This window comes from Marmota flaviventris, chromosome X (assembly GCF_047511675.1).
Source record: "Marmota flaviventris isolate mMarFla1 chromosome X, mMarFla1.hap1, whole genome shotgun sequence".
Classification (NCBI taxonomy): Eukaryota; Metazoa; Chordata; class Mammalia; order Rodentia; family Sciuridae; genus Marmota; species Marmota flaviventris.
Window position 1 is genome coordinate 53,154,333 of NC_092518.1, and position 16,467 is coordinate 53,170,799.

General features: G+C 35.4%; 1 protein-coding gene and 1 pseudogene across 1 annotated transcript in view; one reads left to right on the forward strand and one right to left on the reverse strand.

Moving 5' to 3' along the window:
- Window positions 1-4,628: 4,628 nt before the first annotated feature.
- LOC114081487 (peptidyl-prolyl cis-trans isomerase FKBP1A pseudogene) lies at window positions 4,629-4,867 on the reverse strand (annotated as a pseudogene).
- Window positions 4,868-10,136: 5,269 nt separating this feature from the next.
- The window catches only part of Abcb7 (ATP binding cassette subfamily B member 7), a 104,406-nt gene continuing 98,075 nt past the window's right edge, over window positions 10,137-16,467 (forward strand). Inside the window, exon 1 of the mRNA XM_027922961.3 lies at window positions 10,137-10,315. Within this exon, the coding sequence (XP_027778762.1) occupies window positions 10,148-10,315 (168 nt within the window). The 5' untranslated portion in view covers window positions 10,137-10,147. The remainder of the gene's footprint in view (window positions 10,316-16,467) is intronic.

Below are 16,467 nucleotides of genomic sequence, written 5' to 3' on the forward strand. Positions count from 1 at the left end.
GGGGGAAGATCACAGACCCAGGGTGTAAATACTGAGATGCAAAAAGTACTAGAAAACTCTGATCCTTGACATAGGCATAGTACTTTAGGAAATTAATTCTTTGATATTGATCCTCTATGGAGAATCTGCACTGTGTAAATATAGGTAGTATACATACTACCCATATGGTATGGCAAACCAAAGTTAATAAAAAAGAAAGAAAACTGGTCTCCATGTGGGCACAGTGGTATGTGTCTATAGTTCTAACTACTTTGGAGCTGAGATAGGAGGATGGTTTGAACCCAGGAGTTCAAGGCCAGTGTGGGCAACATAATGAGACCCTTGTCTCATAAAGAAAAAGAAAACATGATCTTAAACTGGGAAAGGCAAAAACAAAACTATCCCATAGTGACACCTCCATAATTCAGTGTACAATCAGATTTCTTAGGGAAGTCAACTCTCTCTAAAGAAGAGATCATAACAAAAGATCACAAAGCATGCAAGGAGTCTTACTACCAAAAAGTAAAGCCAGAGCATGTAGTTACAGGAAAATTTATGTTCTTGGCAATCTAATGTAATAATTTATCAAATTAGAACTTGATACTCAGCTGAACTATTATGCAAAATTGAAGATGAAATAAGGATGTTTTGAGGCACCCCAAGATTCAAAGTTTACTATATACAGAACTTTAGCAAAAGAACTACTAAATGATGCATTCCATCAAGAAGTTAAAGCAGAAATAGGGAGTATGATGTAATTAGACAATGTGGATCAAAGAAATCAGAAAATCACAGTGGGAAATAAGTATTGATTGTAAAATTATAATAGTAACTAATTTGAAGAGATTTATAGAACTAAAATGTAAACTAGAATAACATGAAAGAAGGAGAAAGTTGCAAGTCCTAAGATACTTGTTTGTTTCAGAGGGGGAGGAGGAGGCTAGAAATGATACTTAACTTTAGACTCTTTTAGAAAATATGTAGTACATATGCACCTTTAAAATTATAAGTGTTGCTGGGAGCAGTAGTGTATGCCTGTAATCCCAGTGAATTGGAGGCTGAGGCAGGAGGACAGCAAGGTCAAGATAGCCTGGGGAATGTGGTATTTTTCCTTTGAAACTCAATGCTCCCAATCTAGTTTCATTGACCGTACTTATTAGAACCATGTCTACTGTGGCACATTTTCCAAGTTTGATGGGAAAATGTTAGGTGTTGTAGGCTACAGATGTTCTTGCTAACAAGCATTGTACCAGCCTTTAAAACAGTGAATTTATACAAGCATGGACATTAGTTTCAATAAACTTTTGTTTTTATATTCATAAAAAAAAAGATAGCCTGGGGAACTGGGTTGGAGCTCAGTGGTAAAGTGCTTGCCTAGCATGTGTGAGTCACTGGGTTTGATCCTCAGTAATGCATAAAAATAAATAAATCAAATAAAGATATTGTGTCCATCTATAACTAAAAAAATTATAAAAAGAGACTAGTCTGGACAAGTTAGCAAGTCTTTGTCTTCAGATAAAATTAAAAGTGTCCCCAGTACCCAAAATAAATGAATAAATAAAATTATCAAAAGTTCAGTAATTGTTCACATTTCCTATACCTTTACTACTTATTTGTTTAAAAAAGTAGTAAAACTCAATCAATTCATCTGAGGGTAGAAGAAGAGGGAAAAATAAGCAAACAAAAACAGTTGCAAAAATAAAATACAAAATACCATGATATAAACAAACTCAAATATGTCTTTAATTAACATATATTCAATACCCAGCATTAAAATAAATATAAATACATCATAGATGTCTATGAAAAGAGACTCTCATATTGGAGAGAAAAACAATATTTAAGTGCATGTTGCTTATAAAAGGCACATCTAAAACATTATCACACAAAAAGGCTAACAATAAAGAGATAGAAGAAAAATACCTGATGCAAAAATACGACAATATTATTATCGAACAAAAGACAGTTTGTTACAAAAACTATTAACATAAATAAAAGAAATATTAATATTTATATTAACATAAATAAATAGATTCAATGATAATCTTTTATCAATCAAGAAGGTGTAATGATCATGTACTAGGCATGCATGTCGAGGATCAGAGTTTTCAAGCACTTTCTGTACAAACCCCTGTTCCACCTTACTACATACACACTGGGTCTGGCGTTCCACCAGCAAGGAATTAAAACTCCAGCCATATAGGGGTAGAGGAAGGGTTTACTACAGAACAGCATGGAAGAATTTGGGAGATGACAGCAATTTTCATATAATAAAAACTATTAACATAAGTAGATTAACTCAATGATAATCTTTTATCATCAAGAAGATGTGACAATCATGAATCTGTACGTATCTCATAATATCAACTTAATATATAAAATAACACTTGATCAAAGTACAAGGAGAAATTGAGAAATCCACATTCCTAATGAGGCGTTTTAGCACCAATAAAATAAACACACAAATAAGTAGTAAACATATAGAAAATGTGAACAATTATTAAATTTTTGATATTTTCTATAGCATACTGATTATTTTGGGCTGATCTATTTAGCAATCTTGTTTGTTTTTTAAAATTTTATTTGTTTATAGATTATCTTTTCACCTGGAAAATAACCATTTTCTCTCTTTTAATTCTTATTCCTTTTGTTTCTATTTATGGGCATCCTTGGCATAGTCCCATCTTTAAGGATAACACAAATAGAGTATAATCATCAACCATAATATTTGAAATAGATTATTTTTGACTGGAGAGATATACTTTATTAGTTTCTATTCTTAGCTAAGAATTTTGAAAATCTTAAATGTGTGTTGAATTTTATTGAAGATCTTTCCTGAATTGTATGTTTCCTATATATTTATTTTTCAAAATTTGTCTAGCATATGGACAATTAGCGACCTTGATGTAAGGGACATATAGATAAACTACTCCTACAGATATTGAATATATAAAAAATATATAAATATATTAAAAAATCAGAACATTGAGCCAAGTTTTCATTTCTGGGATAAAAGCCTACTTGATCATGATTTTTTTTTTCACAATGCTGACTTAATTTACTATTTTTAAAAATTTCTTTTTTGAGAAAAGCTGTCACAAAAGACTTTTTTTGGAGGGGTATGAGGGATTGAACTCAGAGGCACTCAACCACTGAGCCACATCCCCAGCCCTATTTTGTATTTTATTTAGAGACAGGGTCTCACTGAGTTGCTTAGGGCCTCACTTTTGCTGAGGCTGGCTTTGAACTTGCGATCTTCCTGCCTCAGCCTCCTCAGCTGCTAAGATTACAAGTGCACCACTGCACCCAGTACAAAGTACTTTTATTGCAGTAATAAAACTCATATGGGCTGTGGCTGTGGCTCAGTGGTAGAGCACTTGCCTCATATATGTGAAGCACTGGGTTCGTTCCTCAGCACCACATAAAAAATAAATAAATAGAGATATATAAACAATACCTCATATGTGGTGTGGGGGAAGCAGGGAACACGGTAATAATTTCTCTTACCAAATCACTACACAGAGCAGCGGGTGTAGCTCAGCAGTAGAGCAATCACCTTGCACGTGCGAGGCCCTGGGTTTGATCCTCAGCACCACATAAAAATAAATAAATAAACTACACAGGACAGCAAAGGGTAAGAAGGGGCTGAAGGACAAAAAGCCAGCAAACTTTATCAGCAGAGATCCAAGCATAAAAACACATATGCTGCTGAAGCTTTGATGGCCAGCATCATTTTCTTATAGAACACTGTAGGATTTGTCATGATGGCTAGGCTTTCATTGGGTGTTAAACTCTACAAACAGCACCTTCAATTTAAACTTTCAATTAAAGTTCTTAAAATTATGAAGTGGAATATGGATAGTTAGGATATTACAAAAGTCCCCCAAATCCATTATTAAAACCACAGGATGGAGAAAAATCAAAACCCAAACCCACAAACCAAACCAGGTCACAAAGAAGACTTCAGAGGTTCCTGCTGACCAGGGTCAGATACCTACTGTGTCCAACATCACGGTGAAAGTTATCTGCTTTCAAAAGGCAGAGGGTTTCAGGGGAGTGTGGGAGGGGCTTGTGGGGAAAAGGCTCTCCCCCTTCCCACTTGGCTTTTGGGTAGGGCTTTTAATTCAGCCCAAGAGCATTTCTCACATTGGAGATTAATTTAGCCCTAACAGTATCTCAAATCTGCTATGGTTTTGCAGTCCAGAAGCAAGAATATTTACTATATAATAGATAAAAAAATTTTTCATTCAAAAATACAATAAAGATTCTTGCAACCCCCACCTCTCAACAGCAATTCCTATTCTAAAGTGAACCCATCACTTGTGTTTATAATACTTTTAAAGATACCTAATTGGTAACCTAGATCCTAGATCCAAAAGACTGAAACTGAATCTTCACCCCAAAATGAAAACAAAATGACTAACTTGAGGTTTATGATGTATAGTTTAGGTAAACACACATACAAGCAGAAAATGGAAGAGGAAATGGAGGTTTCAGAAGCAAAACTGGGTGATAGGACACATTCAGTTAGAGTAAATGAGTGAGATACAAGGAAAAGCTGCATATGGATTCATGTGCACATGTCTGGAGTCACTAGATCCCACCATGGTAGATCCAACAACAGGAAGGTGAGGGGGGAGTCACTACTGTCATTCCAGTTTAAGAAGCTCCACGTGGAAAACAAGACTCATGTGTGGTGGGATGATGCCCCGGTGCCCAGTGGCACCTTAAGCAGTCTGAGAATACAGTCATTTTGGCTCTCTAACCCACACTCATCTGGGCCACTCTTTTTTTGCCAATCTTGTATCACCTCCTGATTGCCTAGCATAAATTTAAAGGACTTGTTTCTGTCCTGGGAAGAATCAAATTTCTTTCCATCTTCAAGCATCCCAGTGTAGTGCACCATGCACGTCTGGCCTTGCTTCAGGAAGGTGTGCCCATCTCCTGGAGAAATGGTCTCCACCTTCACTCCCCTGGTGGCAGTGGAAGATGCTAGGCAGGTGCTATGGGCTGCGTGGACCCTGAGTAGACCTGGTGGCAGTTCTGAGGTTCTCTTTTAAAAAACTGTTTTTCATTTATGTTCATAAAAGACTGACCCATAAATTTTCCCGTGCAGTCTTTGTCCATGCTTGGCATTGTTTATACTGTGGTCATCAACTATGTAGGACATCCATATAATCATGGTGGGTTAATGAATCATTTTTATCTTCTCCTTTTTCCAGACTTCACCAAAGTAACAAAGGAATAAATCCATAAGGACAAGGAGACCAGGATTAGAGAGGGTAACAAGAGTTCATCATGTAAATCATTATTTTTCAGTTTGAGTTTGAAAGCAAATATGATAAATTATTAAGATATGACTAAGCTGGGTTGTGGGTACATGGTGTCCATTATACTCTCCTTTTAATTTTCAGTTATTATTAAATATTTCTTAATGTCAAAAGTACATAAAAGGGGCTGGGGTTTGTGGCTCAGTGGTAGAGCGCTTGCTTTGCACATGTGAGACACTGGGTTCGATCATCAGCACCACATAAAATAAATAAATAAGTAAAACAAAGGTATTGTGTCCATGTTCAACTAAAAAATTTTTTAAAGGTACATAAAAAATGAAGAAGTTAGTTACAGAAAGTGACAGGTGCTCTAAAAAAATGGTTCTCAAACTTTAATGTGCATATGAATAACCTGGGGAATTCTTAAAGTTCAGATTTTTAATCATTAGATCTAGTGTGAGGCATGAGATTCTTCATTTCTAACAGCCTTTTAGGTGGTGCCAATGCTGGTGGTCTGTGGGTCACACTTTTAATAGTAATATTTAAAGAGAAATAAACAAAGCAATGTGATAGAGAGTGGCAGGTATGGTGGGGCTGGCCTTTTTAGATAAGATGCTCTCAGAAAGATTCTCTAAGCAGATGGCATTTGAGTTGAAACATGAATGGCAAGAAAAAGTCAGTCATTTGCACATCTACAGGAAATATGTTCCAGACAGAGGGTTAAGCAAGTGCAAAAGTGAGAATAAGTTCCTGTGTTTTCTAGAAAGAAAATTACTGTGGACCTGTTAGAGTACACACATACTTCTTCCAAATTTAGGTGTAATTAAGGGAAAAAATAGCTGAATTTGGAATTGTTAAACCTAGATTTGATATCCATCCTTTGTTTATTTGTTTGTTTAGTTGTCAATGAACTTTATTTTTTTTATGAGGATTGAACCCAGCACCTCACATGTGCCAGAAGCACTCTACCACTGAGCCACAACTCCAGTCCTATTATCTCTGTGGCATCTGTTAAGTCACAAATTAACAGTCTGTTTCCTCATAAATATGGTCATATTAATCAATAATATCTATTTTACAGGGTTGAGGTGAGCATTAAATAAGGTATGAAAAAAGTACTTTGTAAATTGCAAAATACTATCAAATTTTAGGTATAATTATTACATAGATAAAGTGCTATGTGATCTGCAAAGCAGCTTTTATTGTGTCTCTTTATGTCAGGCACTTATGTGTCAAGTTGCTGAGGCCAAGTTGGTCAGTCTATTGCTGATGTTCCCCAGTAATGTACAACTCTTGTAATGTTTCATGCTATATTTCTATGTGTACTAGAAATTTTCTTTGGCTTATTTGGTAAATAAATATTTATTCCACTTTAGATTATCATAGAGTAGCTATTGAGGGGTCATCTTACAAGAGGCACTACTTTTGTAAAAATAGACTGACTTCATTCAGACACCTCACAACTACTATTCATGTCAATAATACCTGTAGGTGATTCTAGTAAATCTCAAGGATTTTGAGAAATCATCTGTTGGGTCAGATGTAGGTATTTCAGAATTCTGAAGTCATTTCTGAATTCAAAATCTTATGATTCTATATGCCCTCTGGAGACTTTCATTAAGTCTTGTTTTTAAGTATAGGCAACATCTTTTAGTGGATAGAGCAGTATATTAGCAGCTAGAACCATGGTTCTGATCTGGAGTCTATCAACACATAGCTTTGGTTTTCTTTATCTACTAGAAACAGGTAATAACACCCATAGGAAACTGTTATTAAGATTTAGAAAACTGCCATTAGGATCCAGCATGGCAAAGCATGTTTCTTTCTCCTTCTTCTTTTAAAAATTTAATTCATTAAAAAATTTTTAGTCCACAAATAATTTATAAAGGAGCAATCCATAGACTGTGAAAAAACATTTGCAATACACATACTTGTTTACAAAGTATACAAAGACTGGAAACTAAACAATCAGCAAATAATGCAATTAAAAATTAACAAAATAAATAAACAAGTATTTCACTGAAGAGGATAATCAGATGGCAAATAAGCATATGAAAAAATACCTAGCATTATTTGTTGTTAGAGAATTTCACATTAAAATCATACAGGATACCTAAGAGATTGTCTATGGTACAATACACACACACACACACACACACACACATATATGCATATGTATACATATATACATATTATTTTTATTTGCAAAATAAAGTATTAATAAACAATTAAATAAATCTGTTTCTGTGTACTATATGATAAATGAAAGAATGAACAATTAAAACAGAAGTATTCCAACTATCTTCTCTTTGAGCCTGATAGCAGGACTATTCAACCTGTTTTCCAAAATACTATATCATCAAATTTATCATTTACCCAATTTTCCTCCGATCTTCATGTCAGGCATTTTTTTCCTCAAAAATATCAATAAGTAATTTAAATATGAATGACCTAGATATTATAATTAATAGGCATAAATGTTCAACATGTGTAAAAAGTAAACAATAGCTATATGCTCTATACATAGGTCACACTTTAAATATCAATACACCAATAGGTTAAAAGCAAAAGGGGATAATAAACATAAGAAATCTGAGGTAGAGTTATTAATAGAAAATAAATTTCAAGAAAAAGTATTTTCAGAGATATAGGGGGACATTTCATAACCATAATAGGGTAATTTCTTCAAGAAAGTATAATAATCCTAAATGTGTATGTTCTTCTTCTTCTTCATCATCTTTTTTTTTTTTTTTTTTTTTTTGGTACTGTGGATTGAACCCAGGGGCACTTTAGACTGAGCTACATCCCTAGTCCTTTTATATTTTGAGACAGAGTCTAACTAAATTGCTGAGGCTATACTGCATCTTGTGATCCTCCCGAGCCTCCCAAATCACTGGGAATACAGGTATGTAACACTGTATCTTGCCAAAGTGTTTATGAAAGTATAAAAATGTAAGAAATTATTTTATCACATTGTACCTTATAATTTATCACAAGTTATTTATTGCATGGGTTCTTTTATTTTTGAAAAATTAGAGCATCACTGGATAATGTCTTACCTGGGTAGTAAGATTCAGTGGCAATATACAGCCCTAATAGAAACCATTGGTAGGTTCTAGAATTTCTCTATGTGGGTATTGTCCAACACAGAAAGGATGCTGAATAAATATTTGCTGATGATATATTCATTAATGAATGAGGCTGCTACTGATGTATGGTCAACAAGGCAATTATAAACTAGAAACACCCAACAAGTCACCAAGTCCTGTCAATTCTACCTCCTTAATATCACTGGAATTGATTTACTGCCACTACTACTGCCAGGTTCTGGCCTTTATTTTATGATTGAACTATTGCATTAACTTCAGGATTCTAATCTATACTCCTTCCAATACAACCTTCCTACTTAAGCCAGAGTGTAATGGCCATACAAATCTGATCATTCTACTCTCCTGATTGCAACTCTTTGCTGGCTGTAGGATAAAGCATTAACTTAGAATGAAATAGAAGGTCCTTAATCAACAGATTTCTGTTCACCCAGGCTCATTTCCTACTACTTTGCCATATACTTCTGGACCAATGAGTCTAAAAATGTTTTCTTATACCTTCTTGCTTTTAACATACCATCTTCTTTACATGGAGTGTCTGTCAACCTCTTCAATTTGAAGCTCTATTCTTCTTTAAATAACCATCTCAAGTATTCTCTTTCCTGGAAACCTGGAGTGGAATATGAATCTTGGAACAAAGTAAAGCTAACTGCCTGGGCATGCATATCCTTGGTCTTTCTTCATCAGACTTATTAGTAATTCAAGGACCATCTATATAAGAAATTTACTATTACTTGCTTGTCTTGTGGGAAAGGTTCGAGAATGTAGCAATGGATATAAAATTGCAACTGCCTTATTGTCTCTAGGGTTCCATATAACATTTACACTTGGACATTCAGTTTCCCAGATAACTGTAAACATATTTTCACATTAGTTTGTTTGATTATACTGGTAACAAAAGAATACAAACCTGTTTTTAAATATGTACTTCTTTACATACATGTTCAATTTCCCATTCTTCAGCCAGTCCAGCAATTTTCAATTAGAAATTTTGCAGAAACCAAAGGGAAGTGCTAGAAAGAGAGGCAAATTAGCAAAAGTGTGTGTGTGTGTGTGTGTGTAATCATCCCAAAGCAACAGACAAAAAAAAAAAAAAAAAAAAAAAAACTGCCTCCAGGTTTACATGAAAGAGAACAATCAACAAAGTAGAAGCTTTTACAAGAGAGGTAGTGACTCTCACAGATGAAGCCTTCTCCCAGGGGAAATTAATGTCTGTAGTTTAATCTACCCTGGAGCGTTAGTGCACTGGGAAAGTGGAGAAAGAATATGCATAGTGAAAGTGGAGAGTGGAGTGTAGCATTGAGTTGGAGGCAGTAAGAGTGGAACCACGGACAAGATTTGTTTGCTGGATTTACCAAAGGTAATAATTTAAAAAAAACCTTATTTTACCTTCATTGACTTCTCTTTATTTTATTTTTATGTGGTGCTGAGGATCAAACCCAGTGCCTCAAGTATGCTAGGCAAGCACTCTACCACTAAGCCACAAACCCAGCCCCATCAAAGGTAATATTTGGGCCACATTTATTTATACCAAAAAGTGATTAATTACTTTCTGAAATTCAAACTTAACTGAGCATCCTATATTTTATCTGGCAACCCTAGGAAAAGAAAAATAAAGTCTAGCGCAAGAGCCAAAAGAGGCTAAACAGAAGTACTGGAGTCTTAAAGAGAAGCTATTTCCGGTGTCGGGCTGGGAAAACGAGGGGGAGGGGCGGGAAGATTAAGAAAGCCTCGCTCAGTCCGCCAGTGTCCCACAATCCTCTTCTCTCGGTTCCTCTTTCCTCGCTCAAGATGGCGCTGCTCGCGATACATTCTTGGCGTTGGGCAGCCGCGGCGGCTGCTTTCGAAAAGCGCCGGTATTCCGCGATTCTGATCCGGTCTCTAGGCTATGTTCGTCGCTCAGATCCGCGGTGGCTGTCACATCATCGCGGCGCCTCAGGAAACGCTCGAATCTACCAGGTGAGATGCCGTTCACTGGGAATAGTAGGGTGAAGGGCAAGGGGACCTAATAGGAAAAAGGTTGCTCTCATGACTTCAGGTGAGAGAGAGCACTTAGGAAAAAAAAAACAAAACCAAAAAAACAAAACATTTTCAGGGCTAACTTGAAGCAGCAGTAAGTGAAGGAAATTAAGCTGAGTAATTTTAAAAAGGGGTAAAAAAAAAAAAAAAAAAACCTTTAGGGAAAGTAAAGAGGGATCAAGCCAGAGGTTCCGGGCTGAGGGCACCTGAAGTGCTGGAGTCTCATAGAATTTGTAGTTTTTTTCTGATAGTAAAAAAACTAGGCACCATTCCCAGCCTGCTTACATTTCTAAATGAGTAGAAGACTGTACTTTTTCTAAAGTTAGTAATGGAATTTGGTTCAAAATTGCCTATAGTTTGGATTTTACTCAGAAGTAGCATTTTGGAGGGCACTGTAAAATGACAGGAAGCCACCTATAAACAAGTGGAAAATTGAATTGGCATCAATTAATTCCCTTGCTGATAGGCGTGCTCCTTGATAGGTGAAAATCATAATTATCTTTCCAAAACATAGACCGCCCTAAATTCATATATAAACAGGATGGTCCTTTGAATATTCAGAAGTATTCTGTGACCACAAGTCACTTTGGAGGCCATAAGACTGTTTTTCCTTAATTTATGAATGTAAACAGTGATTATAGTGCCTTTTAACTTTTGTGTGCATTATAATCTCTCAGGACAGTTTTTAAAAATGTTATCTGTACTTGAGTATTGTCTTTATTTCCCATATATTGACAAAAAAATTTCATTTTCACCTCTTGTTCATCGGTATCATTTTAAAGTATTGTCAGCTTTGTTTGAGAAACGATTTTTGATTGTCAATGAATATTTCATGTCCCCAACTTCCAAAATTAAAAATAATATTTAGTTGTCACACAATTGTATATATTTATAAGGAATAGGGTGATATTGCAACACATGTACGCAATGTGTAATGATCAGATTATGGAAATGGTATATCCATCACCTCAAACATTTGTCATTAGTATATTGCATAATATTTCAGATCTGGAAGGAAATTTTAGTGTAGTGTTGTGAAATCATGTCAGTGGGTTAGATCGGCACTTTTAGATGAAATTTTGTAGAAAAGAAACTAGTGCTTTTTAAACAGCTGTGCTGTGTAGTAAGGTAACCACTAGCTTGATGTGGTTATCCATTTTAACTACTCAGTTGCATTAGCCACATTTCAAAGGCTCAGTAGTCACATATGCCTAGTAGCTATTGTATCAGATGACACAGGTAATGAACATTTCTTCCATCATCTCAGAATATTCTTTAAAAAAATTTTTTATTGGTTCTTTAAAATTATACATGATGGTAGAATCCATTATGGTATAATTATACAAGCATGGAATATATCTTTTTCTTATGAGTGTATATGATGGGATTCACTTAGGTATTTTTTTATATATGTACATAGGAAATTTAAGTTAGATTCATTCTATTGTCTTCCCTATTCCTATTCGCCCTCCCTTCCCTTCATTCCCTTTTGTCTAATCTATTGAACTTCTCTTCTCCTCTTCTCCCTTATTGTGGTTTAGTTTCTACATATCAGTGACATCATTTCACCTTTGGTTTTTTGGGATTAGCTTATTTTACTTAGCATGATAGTCTCCCGATCCATCCAATTACTGGTAAATGTCATAAAGTCATTATTTATGGTTGAGTAATATTCCGTTGTGTATATATACCAGAATTTCTTTATCCATTCGTCTATCGAAGGGCACCTAGGTTGGCTCCATAGCTTAGCTGTTGCAAATTGTGCTGCTATAAACATTGATGTAGCTGCATCCCTGTAGTATGCTAATTTTAAATTCTTTGGATATATACTGAGGAGTGAGATAACTGAATCAAAGGGTGGTTCCATTCCTAGTTTTGTGAGGAATCTCCATACTGCTTTTCAGAGTGGTTGCACCAATTTGCAGTCCCACCAACAATTTATGTGCTTACCCTTTTCCCCACATCCTTGCCAACATTTATTTTTTTCTTGTGTTCTTGATAATTGCCATTCTGACTGGAATGAGATGAAATCTCAGTGTAGTTTTAATTTGTGTTTCTGTAATTGCTAGAGATGTTGAGCATTTTTTCATATATTTGTTGACCATCCGTTTTTTTTCTCCTGAGAAGTGTCTGTTCAGTTCCTTTGCCCATTTATTAAGTGTTTTTTTTTTTTTCTTTTCTGGTGTTAAGTTTTTGAGTTCTTTATACATTCTGGATATTTATGGTCTATCTGAGATTCGGGTGGCCAAGATTTTCTCCCATTCTGTATGCTTTCTCTTCAGGTTCTTGATTGTTTGCTTTGCTGTGAAGAAGCTTTTTAGTTTGATGCCATCCCATTTATTGAGTTTTTATTTTACTTCTTGCACTTTAGGAATCTTGTTAAGGAAGTCAGTTCCTGAGCCAATATATTGAAGTGTTGGGCCTTTATTTTCTTCTAGTATGTGCAGGGTTTCTAGTCTAATTCCTAGGTCACTGATGCACTTAGAGTTGATTTTTGCATCATGGAAAGTTCTCTCAGACAGTGCTGCTATAGAGTGTTATATCCAGCCCTTCTAATTTTGCAAATGAGGAAACTGAGTGCCAATATGGATAAATGACAGCCTTCAGGGCCTTTCATTTATTGCCTTCTGTGTGTCAGGTACTTATTTAAGGGTTAAAAGGACTCTGGCAGTTACTAAGGACACAATAAATGTTGACTAATAAAGACAATTACTAGAGCACTTTTATTAGAGAGAAACACCTTAAACAAAAATTATTCTTAAATTGGAATATTTCATATAAGATTTAAATTGTATGATTTATTATACAGCTGCCAGTCTACTGCATCATTTAATATTAAAAATTTTGTAAATTTTGAATGATAGAATTTTGGGTTTATTTCATTAATATGTAAACTGAGATATCATATAGTTTCTCCTCAGTATCTTAAAGCTGAGTTCAAAGACTTCTTGACTGTTGATCCCAATACTGGTTGTACATTTCTTCATTTATTTTTTGTAACATCTTTATTGAGTTATAATTCATATGCCATATATTTCACTTATTTAAATGTGCCATTTAATGAATTTTAGTGTATTCAGTTTTACATATCACCATTGACACAATTTTTGCATTTTTATTAACTCAAAAAGAAACCTAATACCCTTTGGCTGTGACCTTTCTATAACCCCTCCTCCTATCCTCCTTACCCCTAAGCCACCACTAATCTATGTTCATTTGTGTATATATATAATGTCTATTCTGGATAGTTCATATGAATGGAATTATATAATTGGTCTTTTTTGATTGGCTTCTTTTACTTAGCATTATGTTTTCTACATTTATTCATATTATGGCCTATATAAGTACTTCATTCCTTCTCATGGTCAAATAATGGTCCATGGTATTGATATACAATATTTTCTTTATTCATTCATCAATTGATAGACATTTGGGTTGTTTTCATGTTTTGGCTATTATGACTAATGCTGCTATATAAACATAAATATATTAGTTTTTGTACAAACATAAGTTTTTAATTCCTTGAGATATTCATATTCCATACTTCCGTAGAATTGCCAAATCATTTAATAACTGTTGAATTGTTGAAGGGACTGCCAGACTGGTTTTTCAAAGTGGTTACACACTTTATATTTCCACCAGAAACATATGATAGTTCCAATTTTTCCATGTTCTCACTAAAACTTTTTATCTGATTTTGCTTGTAACTATCCTAGTGCATGTGAGATGGCATCACATCTTGGTTTTGATTTTTATTTCCTTTATGACTAAAGATATTGGGTATTTTTCAGTTTGCTTTTTGACCATTTGTTTATCTCTGGAAAAATGCCTATTCATATCCTTTGTGTGTTTTTTTAATTAGGTTATTGTTTTTGTTGTGCTTTTGTTTGATGGAGGGGAGTGAACTTAGCCTAATTCATGCTAAACACATGCTTGATGACCAATACACCCATAGCTTAGGGTGTTTTTTTTAGATTAATTTTCGGACTGTATTTTTTAAAAAATATTTATATTTTGTTTTAGGTGGACACAATATCTTTATTTTATATTTATGTGGTGCTGAGAGTTGAACCCAGTGCCTCATGCATGCTAGCCAAGCGCTCTCTTACTGAGCCACAACCCTAGCCCCTAAGTGTTATTTATTTATTTATTTTTTGTACTGGGATTGAACCTAGGGACATTTAATCACTTAGCCACATCCCAGCCCTTTTTCCCCAGGCCTTTTTATTTTTTATTTTGAGACAGGGTCTCACTAAATTGCTGAACTTGTGATCCTCTGGCCTCAGCTTCCCAAGTTGGTGGGATTACAAGTATACAGCACTGTGCCTGGCTAATTTGATCTTTTAATGGCAGGAGATCTTGTGTGTTTTATTATTTAAAATATTTTTTACTTTTTTAAAAATGTACTGTTGTGGCAGAGTTGTTTTCAAGCTCTGATATTCTTCTGATTGATCTAATATGTTGTTGAGGCTTTCAACTGAGTCTTTTGTTTAATCTGACTTATTGAGCTTTTCATTTCTATAATTTTGATTTGGTTCATTTTGAAAACCTCTATTACTGAAATGCTCATCCATAATCTTAATTGTCTTTCTTAATTTATTCACCTGTTTATTAGTATTCTCTTGGATTTCATTGAGCTTTTTTTTAACCTTTATTTTATTTATTTATTTTTATGTGGTGCTGAGGATCGACCCCAGGGCCTTACACGGGCTAGGCAGAGTGCTCTACCCCTGAGCCACAACCCCAGCCAAAATGAGCTTTTTAAAAATTTTTTTCTTACTTATACATGGACACAATATCTTTATTTTGTTTATTTTTATGTGGTGTTGAGGATTGAACCCAGTGCCTCACAGTTGCAAGGCAAGCACTCTGCCACTGAGTCACAACCCCAGCCCTTCATTGAGCTTTTTAAAGATAATTCTTTTGAATTTTTTGGCATTTCATCCCCTTTGATATCTTTGGCACATGTCACTAGAGTTATGAACTTTTGAGGTGTCATATTGCCTAAAAATTTTTCATATTTATTGTGTTTCTATGTTGAGATTTGTACATCTGTTGGGATGGGTGTCTCTTTCACTTATATACAAGGACCTTAGTAAGCAGCCTTCTCTTGGTGATGTGTTCTGGGATATCCATTTGTTGTGTAGTGTTGAGTTGAATTTCAATTGGACTTCATACTGTCGTTTCCTTGTGGCTTCTTTGGCTGTGATTAGTGAGTTTTGACACAGTGTGTACTGGTTCAGAGCTCGAGTGACCCTCTTTTTCTGTAGGTCTTGTAAGAGTGGAGTCCCTGTGATAGTTCAGGCAGATGTGGTGTAAACAACAGAATATGTGGGGTGCAACCTCTATGGTTACTCCTAAAGTGGGAATAGAAGTTCTTATCAGGTTTGGGGGGTTTTCCTCAGGCTCTGTTTATATTGGCTATGTTACTTGAAAGCAGTTTTGCTATTGGTTGTTCCCATTGTGGCAATGAGTCTAAAATTTTTCTCCTTTTGTTTAGACATTGGTGTCATTCCAGTTGTTTCTTGGGGAGAGGTAGGGGCCACTATAACTGCTCCCCTTCTGTGGCACTCACCTCTAGTTTATCAGCATTGTGCTATCTGATAAGGTCTGGGAGTGACTGATGCTGAGGTCCCTCATAGGTTTGGTGCCCACAACAGTTGTGTTATTTTTCTCTGCTGTTGCTATGTGGATGAATGTTGAGAAGTAGGACTTCAGATCTCCCCTTGCCTTTCTTTTTTATCTCTCCTGTTCTTTTTGAAGTATCTCCCAGGGTTTGAGTGGACCTAGGTCATGGCCAGAGCAAGATATAATTACTCTGAGCTGGGCTGGGCATTGTAGCTCAGCAGGAGCACACCCGCCCAATGTGCTGGACATACTGGGCTCAATCCCCAGCATCACAAGAACAGAAGAGAGAATAGGAAATAAAGCAGATAAAGAAATAAAGTAAAAACCAAATAAAAACAACAGCAACACAATCAAAAACCCAAAATAGGGCTGGGGATGTGGCTCAAGCGGTAGCGCACTCGCTTGGCATGCATGCGGCCCGGGTTCGATCCTCAGCACCACATACAGACAAAGATGTTGTGTCT